The 17,002-nt window shown below is 37.0% G+C and overlaps 1 protein-coding gene across 20 annotated transcripts in view; it reads right to left on the bottom strand.

Moving 5' to 3' along the window:
- C2CD5 (C2 calcium dependent domain containing 5) overlaps positions 1-17,002 on the bottom strand; it is a 97,227-nt gene that overhangs the window by 79,536 nt on the left and 689 nt on the right. For all 20 annotated transcript variants that reach the window (XR_004286892.1, XR_004286893.1, XM_032347674.1 and 17 more), the window contains one exon: positions 3,064-3,150. Coding sequence is in view for 18 of the 20 variants with exons in the window: in XM_032347674.1 (XP_032203565.1) it covers positions 3,064-3,150 (87 nt within the window). In the remaining 2 variants the exon portion in view is untranslated. The remainder of the gene's footprint in view (positions 1-3,063; positions 3,151-17,002) is intronic.

Raw genomic sequence — 17,002 nt, 5'->3', positions numbered from 1 at the left:
AAACCTTAAAAATATATATATATTCCTGTCACCCCACCCTCCAAGTAGGGGGTGATGTAACAGGTAAAACAAGAACAGCACAATGTATAGGTAAAAGTAAATGTAGATGATGGATAGGCATTCTGCCTACTTTTATGCATATTTGAAAATTTCGATAGTGTAATGTTAAAATAATAGTTCTTATTTCCAATCCATTCTGAACCATATGTCATCAACGGCATTCCATATTACGGTATTCCCTATATATATAGTAAAAGGGAAAGAGTCATAAACTAAGCCATTAACCACTGCCCCAAACACATCCCTCCAATTTTCACCTCCATTAATAACATTTTTTGTGTACATTTATTTAACCACCTATACATTTACCTATGAGAACCTTTATCTTATGTACTTGTAAATTAAGGTATTCCTTCCCTGACACTATAGGGCTCCATTAGAACTAAATGACTAGAATTGTTTATGATATATATAGATAGCTAATAATATAAATAATCTGAAGAGAGAAATTCAGAAATTAATTTTAATAAGGTAATTAAGGATATTTCATAGATTTAATTGAGCCAATATCAAATCATGAAAAATTATAAAGTAAGGCTTTCTCATAAATGTTTTAAGTGCTTAAAAATGTTAATTACACAGCAATATGTCCAGATAAAAGACTAAATTTCCCACCCTCCTTCGTAACTACTGAGATATAAGCATAAATCATTATATAGAGCTAGATAGGATAGGGAAAAACTTCTCAAACAGTGCTCGCTCAGCTGAAAAATATGTATTAACTCCCCACCTCCTCTCCTGCTCTTTCTTACAGGCCTAGAACATTGATGTGACCACCGGAACTCCAGCTGCTAACTTGGAGGCTAATGTGATCATGAATATGGAAGCCACAGACTATGGATGACGAAGAACAAAGACAAACGGATCCTGGGTCCCAAATGATCACATGGAGCTTCCAAAAGATCATTATACTACCTGGCCCAGTATTTCTTTTAGATAAAAGAAAACTAAACATCCATTTGTTCATGATATTTGAGAGTTCACAAGATATAAATTAATGCCAATCGCAAATGACAAGGTTAAAAAAGTATATAATTAATGTTAACTACAAAACAAAGTTTAAGAACATCTTTCACACAATATACACTGTTATTAGAAGTACTAGCCAAAATAGTAAACTTAGTAAATTTTTAAGGGAAATGGCTGGTAACTTTAGTTGCTAAATCTCATTAACATTTATAAAAATCCCTTATTTCAGGAAAGTACAAATATCTTTTAAAGTTACCTAAGCTATTTGAGTACTTTGCAGCTTTAAAAATTATGGTACTGCATCATCAATAAAATGAAATTAATGTTCTTAAATACTAATGTCCTACTATCATGAAAATTATTAATACGATAAAAAACCCAACTTAAAAATGAGCAAGGAACTTGAACAGTTTTCCAAAGACAAACAAACAGGCAATAAACACATGAATAAAGGTTCAACATTATTAGTCATTAGGGAAATGCAAATCAAAACCAATGACATACCACATCACATTTACATTTTCCACAGTAAGCTGGTCACCAAGACCTGTGAAGTCTACCTCCATAATGTCATCTCTAAGTATCTTCTTTGGGGAGTTAAAATATGAGATGGTAGTTCAAAGTAAAAGAAATGTAAATGGTCCTTAACCATAAAAAAACCATACATCACCTCATCCATGACAAAAATTACACTATAAACATCACTTCACACCTACTAAGATGGCATGATTTTTTTAAAAAACAGAAAATAACAAAGCTTGACAAAGATGTGGAAAAATTAGATTTTTCTCATATATGCTCGTGGAAATAGATAATGGTATAGCTACTACGGAAAACAGTTTGGCAGTTCCTCAAAAAGCTAAACATACAATTTATCATATGACCCAGCAATTCTGTTTCTGGGCACATACTCAAAACAACTGAAAACAGGGACTTAAACAGATCCTTGTACACTAACGTTTACTGCAGTATTATTCACAGTAGGCAAAAAGTGAAAACCCAATCTGTCCATCAGCAGATAAATGGATAAACAGAATGTGATACATACACACACACACACACACACACACACACACACTCACAGGAATATTATTCAGCCATAACAAGTAAAGAAATTCTGATACATGATAACAACACGGATAAACCTTGAAAACATTATGCTAAGTGAAAGCCAGACACAAAAAGACAAATATCACAATGATTTCACTTGTGTCTAACACAGGCAAATTCAAAGAGACAGGAAGTAGATTAGACACTATCAGGCACTAGAAGAGGGAGCAGTTACTACTGAATGAGTAGTTTCTGTTTGGAGTAATTAAAAAGTTTTGGAAATAGTAGTGATGCCTATACAACATTGTAAACGTAATCAATGTTACTGAATTACACTTAAAATTGGTTAAAATGGCATTTTTTTAATGTATACTTTTGACTGTAATTTTTTAAAGAACTGAATCTGTACACTATTCGTAAGTGGTTTTTGGTATATACTAAAATCCAGAGAATATGACAGCAATAATATACTTCAATGGATTCTGGGGTTTTTTTTTCAAATCTGTGTTCTTGGATTCATACACTGTAGTTTCTTAACTATAATGTTATTTTTTTAAGAACTTAATAATCCTAGTTAAGCAAAAAGGAAAGTCATCTTTTATGGTGTAGGAAAACTACTATACCTGAAATAAAAGGTCCTCCTATCATTCCTGGGGGGAAGGGGTCATGTCAAAAAAAAAAAAAAAAAACTCTTTGTGTTTAGTTTTATTTAAAAAACTTTTTTTATTTAGTTTTATTTAAAAACTTTTCTTAAGAGGCAGCTGAGTGGTTCAATCAGAGAAGCATCTGCCTTCAGTTCAAATCATAATCCCAGGACCCTGGGATCAAGCACCAAACCGGGGAAGGGGGACAGGGGAGGGGCTTGGGGCTCAGGTCACTGCTCAGCAGGGAGTCTACTTATCCCTGTCTGTCCCCCCCCCAACCACTTGTGCTCTCTCTCAAATAAATAAAATATTTTAAAAATATAAAAAATTAAAAACTTACCTCAAATTTAAACCATTCTGAGTTCCACTGAGGGTTGAGAGACTTGAGATACACGTCTGTTTTAAAGGTGGTATTTCCAAATTTTACCTAAAAACAAATAAACAATCCAAATATAAACATCAAAGATATGAATAAAAGTAAATTCTGATGTCAGCCAAGCAGTGGGAAGAACCATGGAAGGGGAAAAAAAGGACAACTATTCCTTGAAACAAAAGGGAAGAAAGTACAATCCAGTAAGTTTATAGGCTACATCTGAAATAAGAGATTACCTCCTGCTCTGGCTGACTAGCTCTACACAGAAATTAAAAACAGACTATTTTGTCAACATGAAAGAAGAAGTTAATATAGCCTTCAGGGAACAAAAGCTCAGACCGAAGAGGAATCTCAATGGCAGAGGACCAGTGAGAATAAAATCAGAAGGTAAAACATATCAGCTGACCATCCTTTCACCATCTCAGTTTGGGAATCCAAAACTCCAGCCCATTATGGCAAGAACTTAGAAATAGATCCTTGTATTTTTCAGCTTCCCCATTTTTGTTATTTTTTTAATCCCTTATCGGTGCACATATTGTGATCAGCAACGAACCATTATCTTCAAAGGTTTTATCTTCAAGGACAATGAAAGGGATTGGATGGGGAAACTATCTTATTTCACAGCCAGTCTTGGCAGACACTAAATCACAAAGATCCAAAAATAAATAAGAAGGGAATGAAGCAGAAATCAGGCTAAATCCCTGGGACTTGCTTCCAACAAGGAATGGAGATTATGAAATCTGACTCAACTTGAGAAGTGGTCAGGAAGCTTAAGAGCAAAATAGCTAGGGAAATACTTCCTAGATGGCCTCGCCTTTCCTAAATTTGATCTCTTCCCTAATTCTACTAGTTATTACCATTATCTTTCCTAACCTCTAAATTAACTAAAGCTTATCCCCTTTAAGACAATTTCCAGCAGTAAGAGACTTTTACTCATGGGAAACAAACTGAGGGTTGCTGGAGGGGAGAGGAATGGGAGAATGGGGAAACTGGGTGATGGACATTAAGGAGGGCACATGATATAATGAGCAGTGGGTATTAAGAAATACTGATGAATCACTAAACCCTACATCTGAAATGAATAATGGAGTATATGTTAATTAATTGATTTAAATTTTTTTTAAAAAGACAATATCCATCACAAACACACTGTAGATTCCTAAGAAATGCTAGTTCAAGCAGATAAACTATGAAACCTCCTTTCCTTTTTGAAAGAAACCTCCTTCTCCTTTGGTATTATGATATTTGCTGATTTTCCTGTTTTATCAGTCCAGGGAATTTTCTAAAAGCAGAATATCCAAAAGAATTATTGTTTTTATCTTCTGTATATTTTCCTAGGTGTTTTATCATTTAATTTGAATTCCTTTTTTTTTTAAGATTTTATTTATTTATTTGACAGAAAGAAATCACAAGTAGTTGGAGAGGCAGGCAGAGAGAGAGAGGAGGAAGCAGGCTCCCTGCTGAGCAGAGAGCCCCATGCGGGACTCGATCCCAGGACCCTGAGATCCAAGCCGCAGCCTTCGGCTTAGGTCATGATCTCATTTAATTTGAATTCTTAGGCATGGTACCAACCATTCTGGTGTTTAGGCAGGTTAGAGAGTAGAAAAAGTTAAAAAAATTATGTGAAAATAGTAACTTCTGGCACAATAAAGAATATAAGAAAGTCAAAGATAAGTAAGAGAGAGGGGCGCCTGGGTGGCTCAGTGGGTTAAAGCCTCTGCCTTCGGCTCAGGTCATGATCCCAGAGTCCTGGGATAGAGCCCCACATCGGGCTCTCTGCTCAGGAGGGAGCCTGCTTCCTCCTCTCTCTCTCTGCCTGCCTCTCTGCCTACTTGTGATCTCTGTCTGTCAAATAAATAAATAAAATCTTTAAAAAAAAAAAAAAAGTAAGAGAGAAAAAAATGTTTGCTAAATATATACTAAAGGGCAACTTTCCTCTATTTCTAATGAGTTCCTATAAAGCAATATGAAAAAGATCAATAGTCCAACAAAAAAAAGGGCAAAGGACATGAACAGACAATTCAAAGAAATGAAAATATAGATGTTTTTATTTATTTTAACACAGATGCTTTTAAAACACAGCTAAACGTTGAACAACATGGATTTGAAAAGCACGCATCCATGTATAGGCAGATTTTTTTCAATATATACTGGAAAATCTTTTGGAGATTTGTGACAAATTGAAAAAACTCATAGACAAACCATGTATCCAAGAAATAGCAAAAAAACTAAGAAACAATTATGTCATGAATGCATAAAATATATGTAAATACTAGTCTATTTTATCATTTACTACCATAAAATACACACTAAGGATAAAAAGTTAGACTTGATCAAAACATGCGCAGAAATACATAACAGACCACACATGACACCATTAGCAGTTGAGGGAAATATAAATGAATGGAAAGATGCAGTATCAAATTATAACTGCACAAGATGAATTGTAGTATGTACTGTACTACTGTACAATAATTCCAAACCACCTTCTGTTGCAACTAACATGAGCCCAAGTGTTGCTAGTATCTGCTTAAAACACTGTGTGATACTACCTATCTCTGTGTAAGCAGTCCATCTCTCCAGTAAATAGCATGTTGCACTACAAAGTGACCTTTTACAGTTCTTGCGTATTTTTCATTGTTTAGGCAACACCGTAAATCTTAAGTGACATCATCGGACCCATACAAAGTGCTCCCAAGAATGAAAGAAAAGTCATTATGTTACAAGAAAAAGCTGAACTGCCTGACATGCACTGTAGTTTGAATTCTGAAGCCACATTTGACTGTTACTTCAAGATAAATGAATCCAGCATAAAGAACCACTGCAATAAAAGAAAATTCGTGAAGCCAATGCTGCAGCCATGCTAACAGGTGCGAAACCCTTATACTTTTTGCAAAATACCTTTTTATCTCATATTGAAAATGCAGGGTTGCTATAAGGCAGGTATATTTATAGAGCCTAATATGATTCAAGAGAAAAGTGAAGTCATTATATAACAAGTTAAAGCAAAAGGAAGGTGAAAGATCTAAAGCTGGATAATTTCATGCCAGCAAAGGATGGTATGATAATTTTAGAAAGAGGACTGGCTTAAAAAATGTCAAGATAACAGGAAAAGCAGCTTACGCTGACCAAGAGGAAGCAAACAAGTTCCCAAACATGATCAAGAGAATCACTGAGAAGAAAGGATATCTGCCTGAACAGATTTTTAATTCAGACAAAAGGACCCTATGCTGGGGGACGGGGGCGGGGGGGGGGGGGAAATGCCACGAAGTGTATTAGTCAGGAAGAGAAAAAAATAAACTCCAGCATTTAAGGCAAGAAGGGATAGGCTAACTCTACCATTTTGTGCGAATGCAGTCAGGTGTATGGTAAGAACTGTCTTTATCTATAAAGCTGTTAACCCCCAAGGCTTGAAGAGAAAAGACAGATACCAGCTGCCAGTCTTTGGGTTGTACAACAAAAAGGTATGGATAACAAGAATCCTTTTTCTGGATTGGTTCCATTGATGATTTGTCCCTGAAGTCAGGAAATACCTTCCCACTAAAGGACTGCCTTTTTTATTTTTTTAAGATTTTATTTATTTATTTGACACAGAGAGACAGAGAGAGGGAGACAGAGCGAGAGAGTACAAGCAGGGGGAGCAGCAGAGGGAGAAGCAGACTCCTCGCTGAGCAGGGAGCCCAATGTGGGACTCCATCCATGACTCTGAGATCATGACCTGAGCCGAAGGTAGTCGCTTAACTGACTGAGCCACACAGGCTCCCAAGGGACTGCCTTTTAAAGTTCCTTTGATACTGGACAATGCCTCTAGCTACCCAGAACCCCATGAGCTCAACACTAAGGGCATCAAATGGTCTACTTACCCCCAAACACAACCTTTCTATAATCAACTTCTAGATCAACCGGTCATAAGAACCTTTACAACTCATTACATGGTATTCTTTGAAAAGAATACCATGTCAACACTATGGAAGAGAACCCTGATGAGAACACATCATGAAAGTCTAGAAGGATTACACCACTAAGGATGCCATTGTAGTAAGCCATGACAGCCATCTGTATTAAATAAATTCCTGGGGGAGAAAAGTATGTCCAGATGTTGTACATGACTTCACAGGATTTACAACAGAGCCAATCAAGGGAATAAGGGAAGAGTTTACGTACATGACAAAAAAGGTAAAAGGTGAAGGGTTTCAACATTTGAATCTTGGAGAAATGTAAGAACTAATAAACATCACACCAGAAGAATTAACAGAAGACAACTTGATGAAGATGAATGCTTCCAAACCAGTGCCAGATGACAAGAAAGAAGCTACAGAAGAAGCAATGCCCTAGAACAAATTGATATTAGACAACCTGACAGAAAGGATCTGACTATTTAAGACTGCTATTGATTTCTTTTACAACATGGACCTTTCTAGCATACTAGCACTGAAACTAAAGCAAACAGTGGTACTATATAGAAATAGTCTTTAAAAAAATGAAAAAGCAAAAAATGTCAGAAGTTACAACATATTTCAGTAAACTTATTCCACATGTGCCTGTCTTTCCTGCCTCCCCTTCCAACTCCTTCACCTGTTCTGCCACCCAAGACAGCAAGACCGATTCCTTCTCTTCCTCCACTTACTCAACATGAAGACAAGGTGAAGACCTTTATGACAATCCACTTCCACTTCATGAATATAATCATCAAGCCGTACAGATAATAAACTTATATATTGTGTATATGTGAATGTCTCCATGTGAAAATCTAGTAACTGCATGGCAAGATCTGTCTGAAGCACTTCTCTGTCATCATCATTGCCTAAGTAGTCGTCCTATGTAAGACTATATAGAAGTGCTTAGCCTAGGCTTATATAGTCATAGGTGAGCAATATTTAACACAAAATTAATCAGATGTTAGCTTTTTTCCTAAGATTTATTTACTTATTTGAGAAAGAGATGCGTGCTCAAGCAGGACGGACGGGCAGGAGAGGGAAAAGCAGGTTTCCTACTGAGCAGGGCGCCCAACGTGGGGCTCCAACCCAGGACCCCAAGAACATGACCTGAGCCAAAGGCAGATGCTTAACCAATTAAGCCACCCAGGTGTCCCAGAAGTTAGTTTTCTTATTGTTTTATAACTTTGCTTTCAAAGTGTTATGTAGCTATTGTATGCCTCTCTTTGATAATTGGGGAAACTGTTATCAGCCTATAATCACAAGTTATATTTCTAGTGCTATATTATAAATATGACTGCAATACTGTATGCCATAAAATATTTTTGTAACGATTCACTTGTTAGTATATAGGTTAGGCTACTGTGAAGCAATCCTATCAATTATACTGAGCTGCCATAAAGCAGTCATACTGCTGCTTCTTTGTTATCAATGCATAAATCATTATATTTGTAAATAAACATGAATTTCTTTTTCACATTATCTTTTCATTTCTAATGTCTAGTGTTAGTAATATGTATAACATCTACTATGTTTTGTATCATTTAAGACAATACTGATATTGTTACTGACAGATGATTCATCCTATAAACATACAGCGTAAACTTACTGTATCTACAAATACAGCACAGTACTATAAATATGTTTTCTCTTCCTTACTATTTTCTTAAAAACATTTTTTCTCTAGTTTACTTTACTGTAAGAATATAATATAAAATACATATAACATTTCAACTATGTGTTAACGAACTTTATATTATCAGTAAGGCTGATGGTCAACAGCAGGCCATTTGTAGTTAATTTGGGGGGTGGAATCAAAAGTCATATGTGATTTTCAACCATGCTGGATTGAGAGGGGGATGTCAACTGCCCTGACAAGGCCCCAAATGGCTCATGGGTCAACTATATATCAAAAGATGATCAACCACAACAGAAATGCAAACTAAACCAACATTTTTACTTATGTTTGAAAACAGTATTGATGAGATCTTCTAATAATTTGTTGATGGGAGTATAAAATAAAACAATCTCTAAGGACTGCAGTTTGACAAATATCAAAATGTTCAATGACTACACCCTTTAACTTTATATAGAAGTACACAATGACATGTACAAGCAGCATTAGAGTGAAAAAGATTGGAAAGAACCGAGATATCCACCAATTTGGAACTGGTTGGATGAAGTATGGTAAAGCCACACAGTATAGTGCTAAATAGAAGAATGAAGCAGTTCCCTCCACACTGGTACAGAACAACCACCAAGACAGATCTTCTGTGGAACAGCATGTATGGCATACTTTGGGAGAAAAAAATGGCAAAATGTTGTAAGTCATATAATATATGCCTATGTATAGCATAGGTTATTTCTAGTAGGTTATACAACAAATGTTAACAGTGGCCACTACCAACAACAGAACTGGTTGGTTAAAAGAAACACAATGTGAGAGAGGTTAAGCCACTTTGAACCTTCTGAATTCTGAGCGCATATATTTTTCCTATTTGTAAATTGTATTATTTTAAAACTCAAAAACTTAAAAAATTCAAATTAAAATTATTTTGTTTGAAATTATAGAATTCTGGATCCACTTCCAGGAATTTATCCTAAAGAAGCATTTTCACATGAGTCTCCTTCCTACAACACACTAAAAAAACCTAAGTAATCATTCAACAGGAAAATGATTGAATAAATCACATGTTTGCTACTTAAAGAATGGAGCTGATTTTAAGTACTGCCATGTGGAAATGTCAATGACATAATAACTGAAAAAAAAAAAAGCTGCAGAATCTATAAAGCATGATTACGTTTTTTAAAATGTAAGTAAGACTTCTTTTTTTTTTTTTAAAGGAAAGGTGGCGGAGTAAATGAACACATGCCAAAAAACTGAGAGTAATTATCTCTGAAGAAAGGACTGACATGGTATAGGGAATACAATACAGTGTAGTAAATTACCAAGTAAAGGGCTTTCAAGTTCCACTTTTGAGTTATTTGAATCTTTTGTAATGGGAGCCATTCATGTATTACTTCCATAATTTTTTTTTAAATCACGAACAGTAAGAAATGAAACTTAATGGGGATATGGGGGACGGAGAGCCTGGGAAGAATAGAAGTTACTGTTCAGTTGCTAATTTAATTTTCAGTACATTTTAATATCTAAAACGTCAAGGAAATACTTCTAATTTACCTAATACCAGCTTCATTTGAAGTAAGGATTGTTAGGATTATGAAATCATTCAAAACCTTTCAAAAGCTAAAAGCTTAGGTTCAAGCACCAAAACTACCATATCATTCTTTAAATTATGAATTTAGGGTGCCTGGGTGGCTCAGTCGGTTAAATGTCTGCCTTTGGCTCGGTTATGATCGCAGGGTCCTGAGATTGAGTCCTGCATGGGCTCCTTGCTCAGCAGGAAGCCTGCTTCTCCCTCTGTCTGCTGCTCCCCGTTTGCATACTCTCTCTCTCTGACAAATCTTTTTTAAAAATGAAATATATTCAATAATTATTTCTATAACCTCAACAACACAAATATCAAACACCTCAGCCCCCATAAGGAGTCCCACATCGGGCTCCTTGCTCAACGGGTGGCCTCTTTCCCTCTGCCTGACACTCCCCCTACTTGTGCTCCCACTCTCTCTCTGTCTTTCTGACAAATAAAATCTTTAAAAAATAAATAAATAAATTATGAGCTCAGCCATCTTCAGGTTTGCTCCACTATACTGTACTGCTATATCGTGACTTTTATTCTTTTGGTCAACTGTCTATTCTAGATATAGTAAAGATCTGATAGCCCCCAACTGTATTAAACGAACACACAAACAAAAACCAAGATTTCAGGAAAAGAAAAAGGCCAGAATGCGTACTTTGCCAAATTGTGATGATTCCCCTTCTACTAAAGAAGGATCACAGTTCATTTGGTCTTATTTAATTCGGAGGAGCTTTTATTACCCAGCAATTAAATGAATACCTTACAACTTTGTTAAAGAACATCAGGGATTTTAATGAGATTCCCTAGTAAAGAAAAGCATTCTCTTTCCCTACTCATTAGCTAAATTACCTTGAGAAAGTTATTTAACCTGCTATTTAAAGCTGCTTCCTCCTCTGAAAGGGGGACTGTTTTATTACAGGAGAAAACGCATGTAGAGACTAGCAAAATGTCTGGTACATCATTAAATATTAATTTCTTTTCCTCTCCCTATTCCCTCGAAGGCTCCTGGATAAACACAAAATGATAATATAGCTTGTCAGTTTGTAACATGCTCATTAATACTGGGATAAATTTCCATTAATACTTTTATTATATAGAATTCCATCTCATTCATCTGGGGATTCCTGTAAGAATAATCATCTTTAACTACTACTTGGTGGGGTGCCTAGGCGATGCAGTTGGTTAAGGTCCTGAGGTTGAGCCCCACATTGGGCTCTGTACTAAGCAGGGAGTCTGCTTGTGATTCTCTCTCTCTCTCTCTCTCTCTCTCCCTCTGGTCCTTCCCCCAATTATCCTCTCTCTCTAAAATAAATAAATTAGTCCTTAAATACATACATACATGTATGCATACTATTTGGTCTTCACTGGCTTCGTAAACTACTCACATCACACACAGTAGAAATTCCCTCAACCAATGCAATCAGGACCAGTATTTGATTGGTTAATCAAATAATCTGGTAATCTGGTTAAATCAAAGAATCATTAAAAATGATTCAAATGGTAAACATTTTAAGATAAGACATATAAATAAAATATTCATTCCCCTATATTTGAATGTAAGGCAAAGGCCTCTTCTTTAAGCAAGGGTCCACTATTTTAGAGTTCTGCATTTTTTTTTTTTTTTTGCATAAACCACACCCATAATGTACCATCTGTGATTTCCAGTTTGGGTTTTTTTATGTGGTGGTAGAACTTAAAATTGCTTGTAAAAATATATGAACGCAGAATCCTAGATTTTTTTAGTCTTTTCTCCATCTAATTCTAGAGTAATGTTTAGTGACTGTATCCATATGTCTTTACATAGCATTATCAACTTCATTTTCACTCTTATTTCACCAATTTACATAAGGTTTAAGTAAATTACAATAACAAATAGAGTTGGCATAAACAGGTTTGGGGAAAAAACATAATTACCTCTTAGTAAAGTATTATCAGCCAACTGATGAGAGAAGCAGGAACATGAGAGAATAATCTAGCAATGTGGGGTATTCAAGAATACCCTCATGGAAGGAATGCAGAGCACTGAGGACTGTGGTAAGTGAGCTAATAGAAGTTGTTTAAGAGAGCTTCTACTGTACAGACTTCTCCCCCCTATAGTTTTTGGATCATTCAATAACCTGCATCCCCCTATATAGCAAATTTTATTCCACAAAAGAACCCTCCCAGCAATTACAGATGTTCTCTCTCTCTCCTTTTGCTTTTACTGAGTTTGTCCTATTCATCTAAAAAAGCCCCTTTTCCTCTCTGCCTATAGAAATTTTGCCATCCTTCAAGCCCAGCAAAAAGACTTCTCGTGACCAGTTCTGGCATCATTATCTCCCTTTCCTGTAAGCTTAAATAGTACAAGAGGCTACATCACACAATTTATCCCTTTATTATATAGTAATCCTTCATTATCCCCCTTTTCCTGCATTAATCTTTCCCTTCCTGCAGGATTTTTCCTATTACAACAGAAATATGTTCTAGTATCTTCTCATTTATTTTTTTTAATACTAAAAGCTACATACTCCCCAAATACCACACAATTTCTCCTCTCCCCTTCACAGCCCTGTTTCTTGAAACAGCTGCCTATTCATGCCTCACCTCTTCCTCACCTCCCTTGTATTTTAACCCTTGTTAACTTACTACAGTATGGGCTTTCTTGACTCTCCTTATCAGAATCAGTAACAACCCCCACACTGTACAATTCAGTGATTTTTCTGTTCTCTTTACTTGACCTCTCCATGCCATTTAATGGTTGAGGGTTTCCTCTTTCCAGAAACTTCCTCTTGCCTTCTGAGACATTACTTTCCTGATGTTTCTCTCTCCCCATTGGCTGATAATCTGTTTTCTTCCCCTAATCTTCCTCCTCTAATAGCTTAATGTCAAGTTTTTTCAAGGATCCATACCTCTTCTCTCCTCCACTAAGTCAGAGGTTTACAAAAGGGACAGACCAACTCCTAAGGGAATTTTAGATATTTCTATATTTGTGGAGAACAGTTCTAATATTTAGAAGCAGGGCCAGAGGAGGCACGTATCCTGCAATGCAAGAAATAGTTCCCAACAATGAAGACTTGTCTCATGTCAGGACTTTCAAATGTCCTACCAGATAATCACATAGGATTAAAAACCTAACTCATTTTACAGATAAAAATGTTGTAATGCGGGAAGAAAGGGGAGGTTATAATGCAGTTTTCATAGACATAATTGTCAAGAAATATAACCATCATGTAAATTAAGGGAAAATTCTGCTTTTCCCCATTAGTTGATTATTTTGAAAAATCAGATAGCAATGAAGGTCTAAGATGTCAAAACTGCGTGACTATCTCACTATATGGAGTCAAATTCACATGATTTTTACACATAGGTGAGACGCTCCCTATCTTGTATCCTTGCTTTATTTTCTCCATATTCTTACCATCTATCAGTTTATCTTATAATTACCTTCTTTATGAACTTCATCCTCCCAGTAAAATGTGAGTTCTATGATTAAAGAAATTTCTGTCTTAGTCATTACTATATCTCCAGAACACTATACTATACCCAGTACAGTGACGGACATATACAAAGACTTAATAAATATTCACGGACTTAATCTGATTACTTCGTATCTTCTACTGTGATCATGAACAAGTACTTCTATATTGAAATACATACTAAAAAAATTCTCTAATTTGTCAAACTACTAGTTAGAACAATGTATTGATTTTTTTTTTAATTGTGAGGCTAGGTTACATTGACCATAAATATTATGACAGCATAGTAAAGAGTGGATTTCAAAATACCTGCTATATAAAGGGGGCACTGGGTCTCACAGAGTGGAAAAGCAATGGCCTGTATGAGCTCATTTCTAATTCACATCTCTCTTCTTTTTTTCCGCCACCCTAGATCTTTCTTCTGAACACCATACTCACAAATCTAACTCCCTCATGGACAACTCCAATTAACATCTCAAACCTAAGACACCTAAACAGAAACTGATCCTCCACCTACTCAAACAACCTCTACAAATCCTATGGAGCCTCAGAAAATTACCCCAAAGATTTCAGAAAGCCCTGAGTCATCTTTTAGCTTCCCTTTCTCTGGTTCCCTCTTCTAGTCAACCAACAAATCCTCTAGAATCTATCTTCAAGGTTTATGTGGAATCCACCCACTTCTCTCCATTACCAAACCAACACCTTGGGCCCCACCTTCTCTTTTTATGAATTATTATAGAATCTCTTAATTAGTTGTCTCCTTCAGCTCTTTCTCTCTTCAGTTTATACTCCAGACAGGAAAAGAAAAAAAAAAAGTACCAAACTCAACAACCACTTCCCACAGAACTTGAATAAAATCCATATTCCTGGGGCGCCTGGGTGGCTCAGTGGGTTGGGCCGCTGCCTTCAGCTCGGGTCGTGATCTCGGGGTCCTGGGATCGAGTCCCGCATCGGGCTCTCTGCTCAGCAGGGAGCCTGCTTCCCTCTCTCTCTCTCTCTGCCTTCCTCTCCATCTACTTGTGATTTCTCTCTGTCAAATAAATAAATAAAATCTTTAAAAAAAAAAATCCATATTCCTAATCATGGCCTCTAAGATCCTGCATGATTGGCTCCTTAACTCTCCAACTTTATCTTGCGCCAGATCCCAGCCACACCCATCTTCCTTCCCTTCCTAACACACTCCCTGAGCAGCTGGCTCCTCCTCATCCAGTAGGTCTTTGATTGACACTTCCTCAGAGGTCTCCTGCTCACCCAACCCAAAGTAAATGTTCCTGTTAATCTCTATTGTTTTCTACCATGACACCCATCACAATTATCTATTTAATCATTTCTTTACTTTTTAATGTCTGTCTCTTCCACCAAAATATAAACTCCATAAAACTGGGAACCAAGTCTAGTTTCTTTACTATCACATAGGCATCAGTTATACCAGTGACTAGCACTGGCCTGGCAAACAGCATTCAATAACTATTTGCTAAAAAGAAGGAATTAAAAGTCACTCTCGAATCCAACCATTCTCTCACCAGCAAAACCATTTATTACCAAGGCATGACAATTGTACCTAAAAAATGTCCCTCAAAGGGTTCCTGGATGGCTCAGTCAGTTAAGCATCTGCCTTTGTCTCAGGTCATGATCTCAGGGGTCCTGGGATCCAGCCCTACATTGGGCTCCCTGCTCAGACGGGAGCCTGCCTCTCCCTCTCCCCTGCCCCTGCTCATGCTTTCTCTCTGTCAAATAAATAAATAAAATCTTAAGGGGGGAAAAAAAATGGGAAATGTCCCTCTCAAGTCTTCCACCTCTAATCAGTTTCCACAGTCATTCTCAACATGCACATATTGTGTGGATAATTTTACCACCTTCTTAACTGATCTCCCTGTCTCATCTTTCATCTGCCCAGTCCATCATATAGTCATCCTATAAACAACCAATAAATATCCTATTCCATTTCTCCTTAAAAAGTTCTCTTTGTTTGCCCCTGCTTATAGAATAGGAAAATTATTTAGTACAGAAAGTGAGATTTGGCAGCAACCTACTTTTCCAGCCTCCACTACCCGCATATTCCCTTTTACTCCAGACACATCTCAAACCTAGTTCCCTGAACATACCATGTATCCCATTCTGTGCCTTTGATGTTCCCTCTGCCTAGTAAAATCCTGAGTGTCCTTCAAGATTCAGCTCAAATGTCATTTTCTTAGGAAAACTTCCTAAACTTTCAGAGACAGAATGAAGTTTCCATATTCTACTACATTCATCACCTTGTCTAGAGAGTCAACGTTAGCACAGTGGTTAAGAGAACAGACCACAAGCCTATTTACAAGGTTAAGAAACCTTGGGAAATTATTTACTGTTCCTAGACCTCCAACACCTTAACTGTAATATGGGATAACAATATAATAGGACTGTTATGAGGAATAAGAATTAAAAAGTAGTTAGCAAAGATCTGGCAATGAGACTCAACATGTTAGCTATCAGTTATTAACCTAAACTGTATGCGTCAGTCCCTGAGCTACTTGAAAGCAAAAACTATGCTCTGGCCATCTGTGTATCCCCATTACCCAACATCTGGCCCAAGAGCACACTCAGCATCTGTTTCTCAAGTTGGGATTAAGAATGACCACGGCAATGTTGGGGGGGGGGGGGGGGACTGCAGTTATTAAGTCAGAGAACCTTTACAGAACATCAAGAATAGTGTATATTGCGATGAAATCAGGTTGTATATTATCCTGTAGCTGTCAACTCTTAAGCATTACTAGCCCTAATGATTGTTATTCTAATGCTCTGGCTCATCAAGTCAGTTTTTATTACAATTTTTACTTGGCTTCTTTCAGACTCAGGGTTATTACTTTCCGAGCCCTAGGCTTGTGCTAATTTGCATGAGTTTTAAACTAATCATCTGGCTTAAAAAGCAATTTTGCAATTTAAATCCATGGCACTTAATTGGCTTCCTACCTCAAGGCACTAAATTACCCTAAAACAGTTCATCATACCTACCAGTCTGTACAAGAGCAGAGGGCGTTATGGTTGTGTTTACACTGATGATTCAGACAATGCTGCGTTCAAGAATGGATTATTGGGCCCTCTAGGTCTCCAAGTGCCCATAACGGACTGTATCTACCTTCTTCACGTGGTCTCCATTACTCTGGCTGGAGGAACCGCCTCTCCTTGAGTCGATGGCGGTACCCACGTGCGTGTGCGTGTGTGTGTGCGCGCGCGTGTGTGTGTGTGCGCCTGAGCTCCGCCGGCTGCGCGGCCACGCCTCGGGATCGCCTCCTGCCTGGCAGGTGGCCCGCTCCGAGTCCTGACATTAGGGTCACCC

The sequence above is a fragment of the Mustela erminea genome, chromosome 6 (genome assembly GCF_009829155.1).
Source record: "Mustela erminea isolate mMusErm1 chromosome 6, mMusErm1.Pri, whole genome shotgun sequence".
Taxonomy (NCBI): Eukaryota; Metazoa; Chordata; class Mammalia; order Carnivora; family Mustelidae; genus Mustela; species Mustela erminea.
This window is presented reverse-complemented; position numbering and strand designations above follow the sequence as displayed.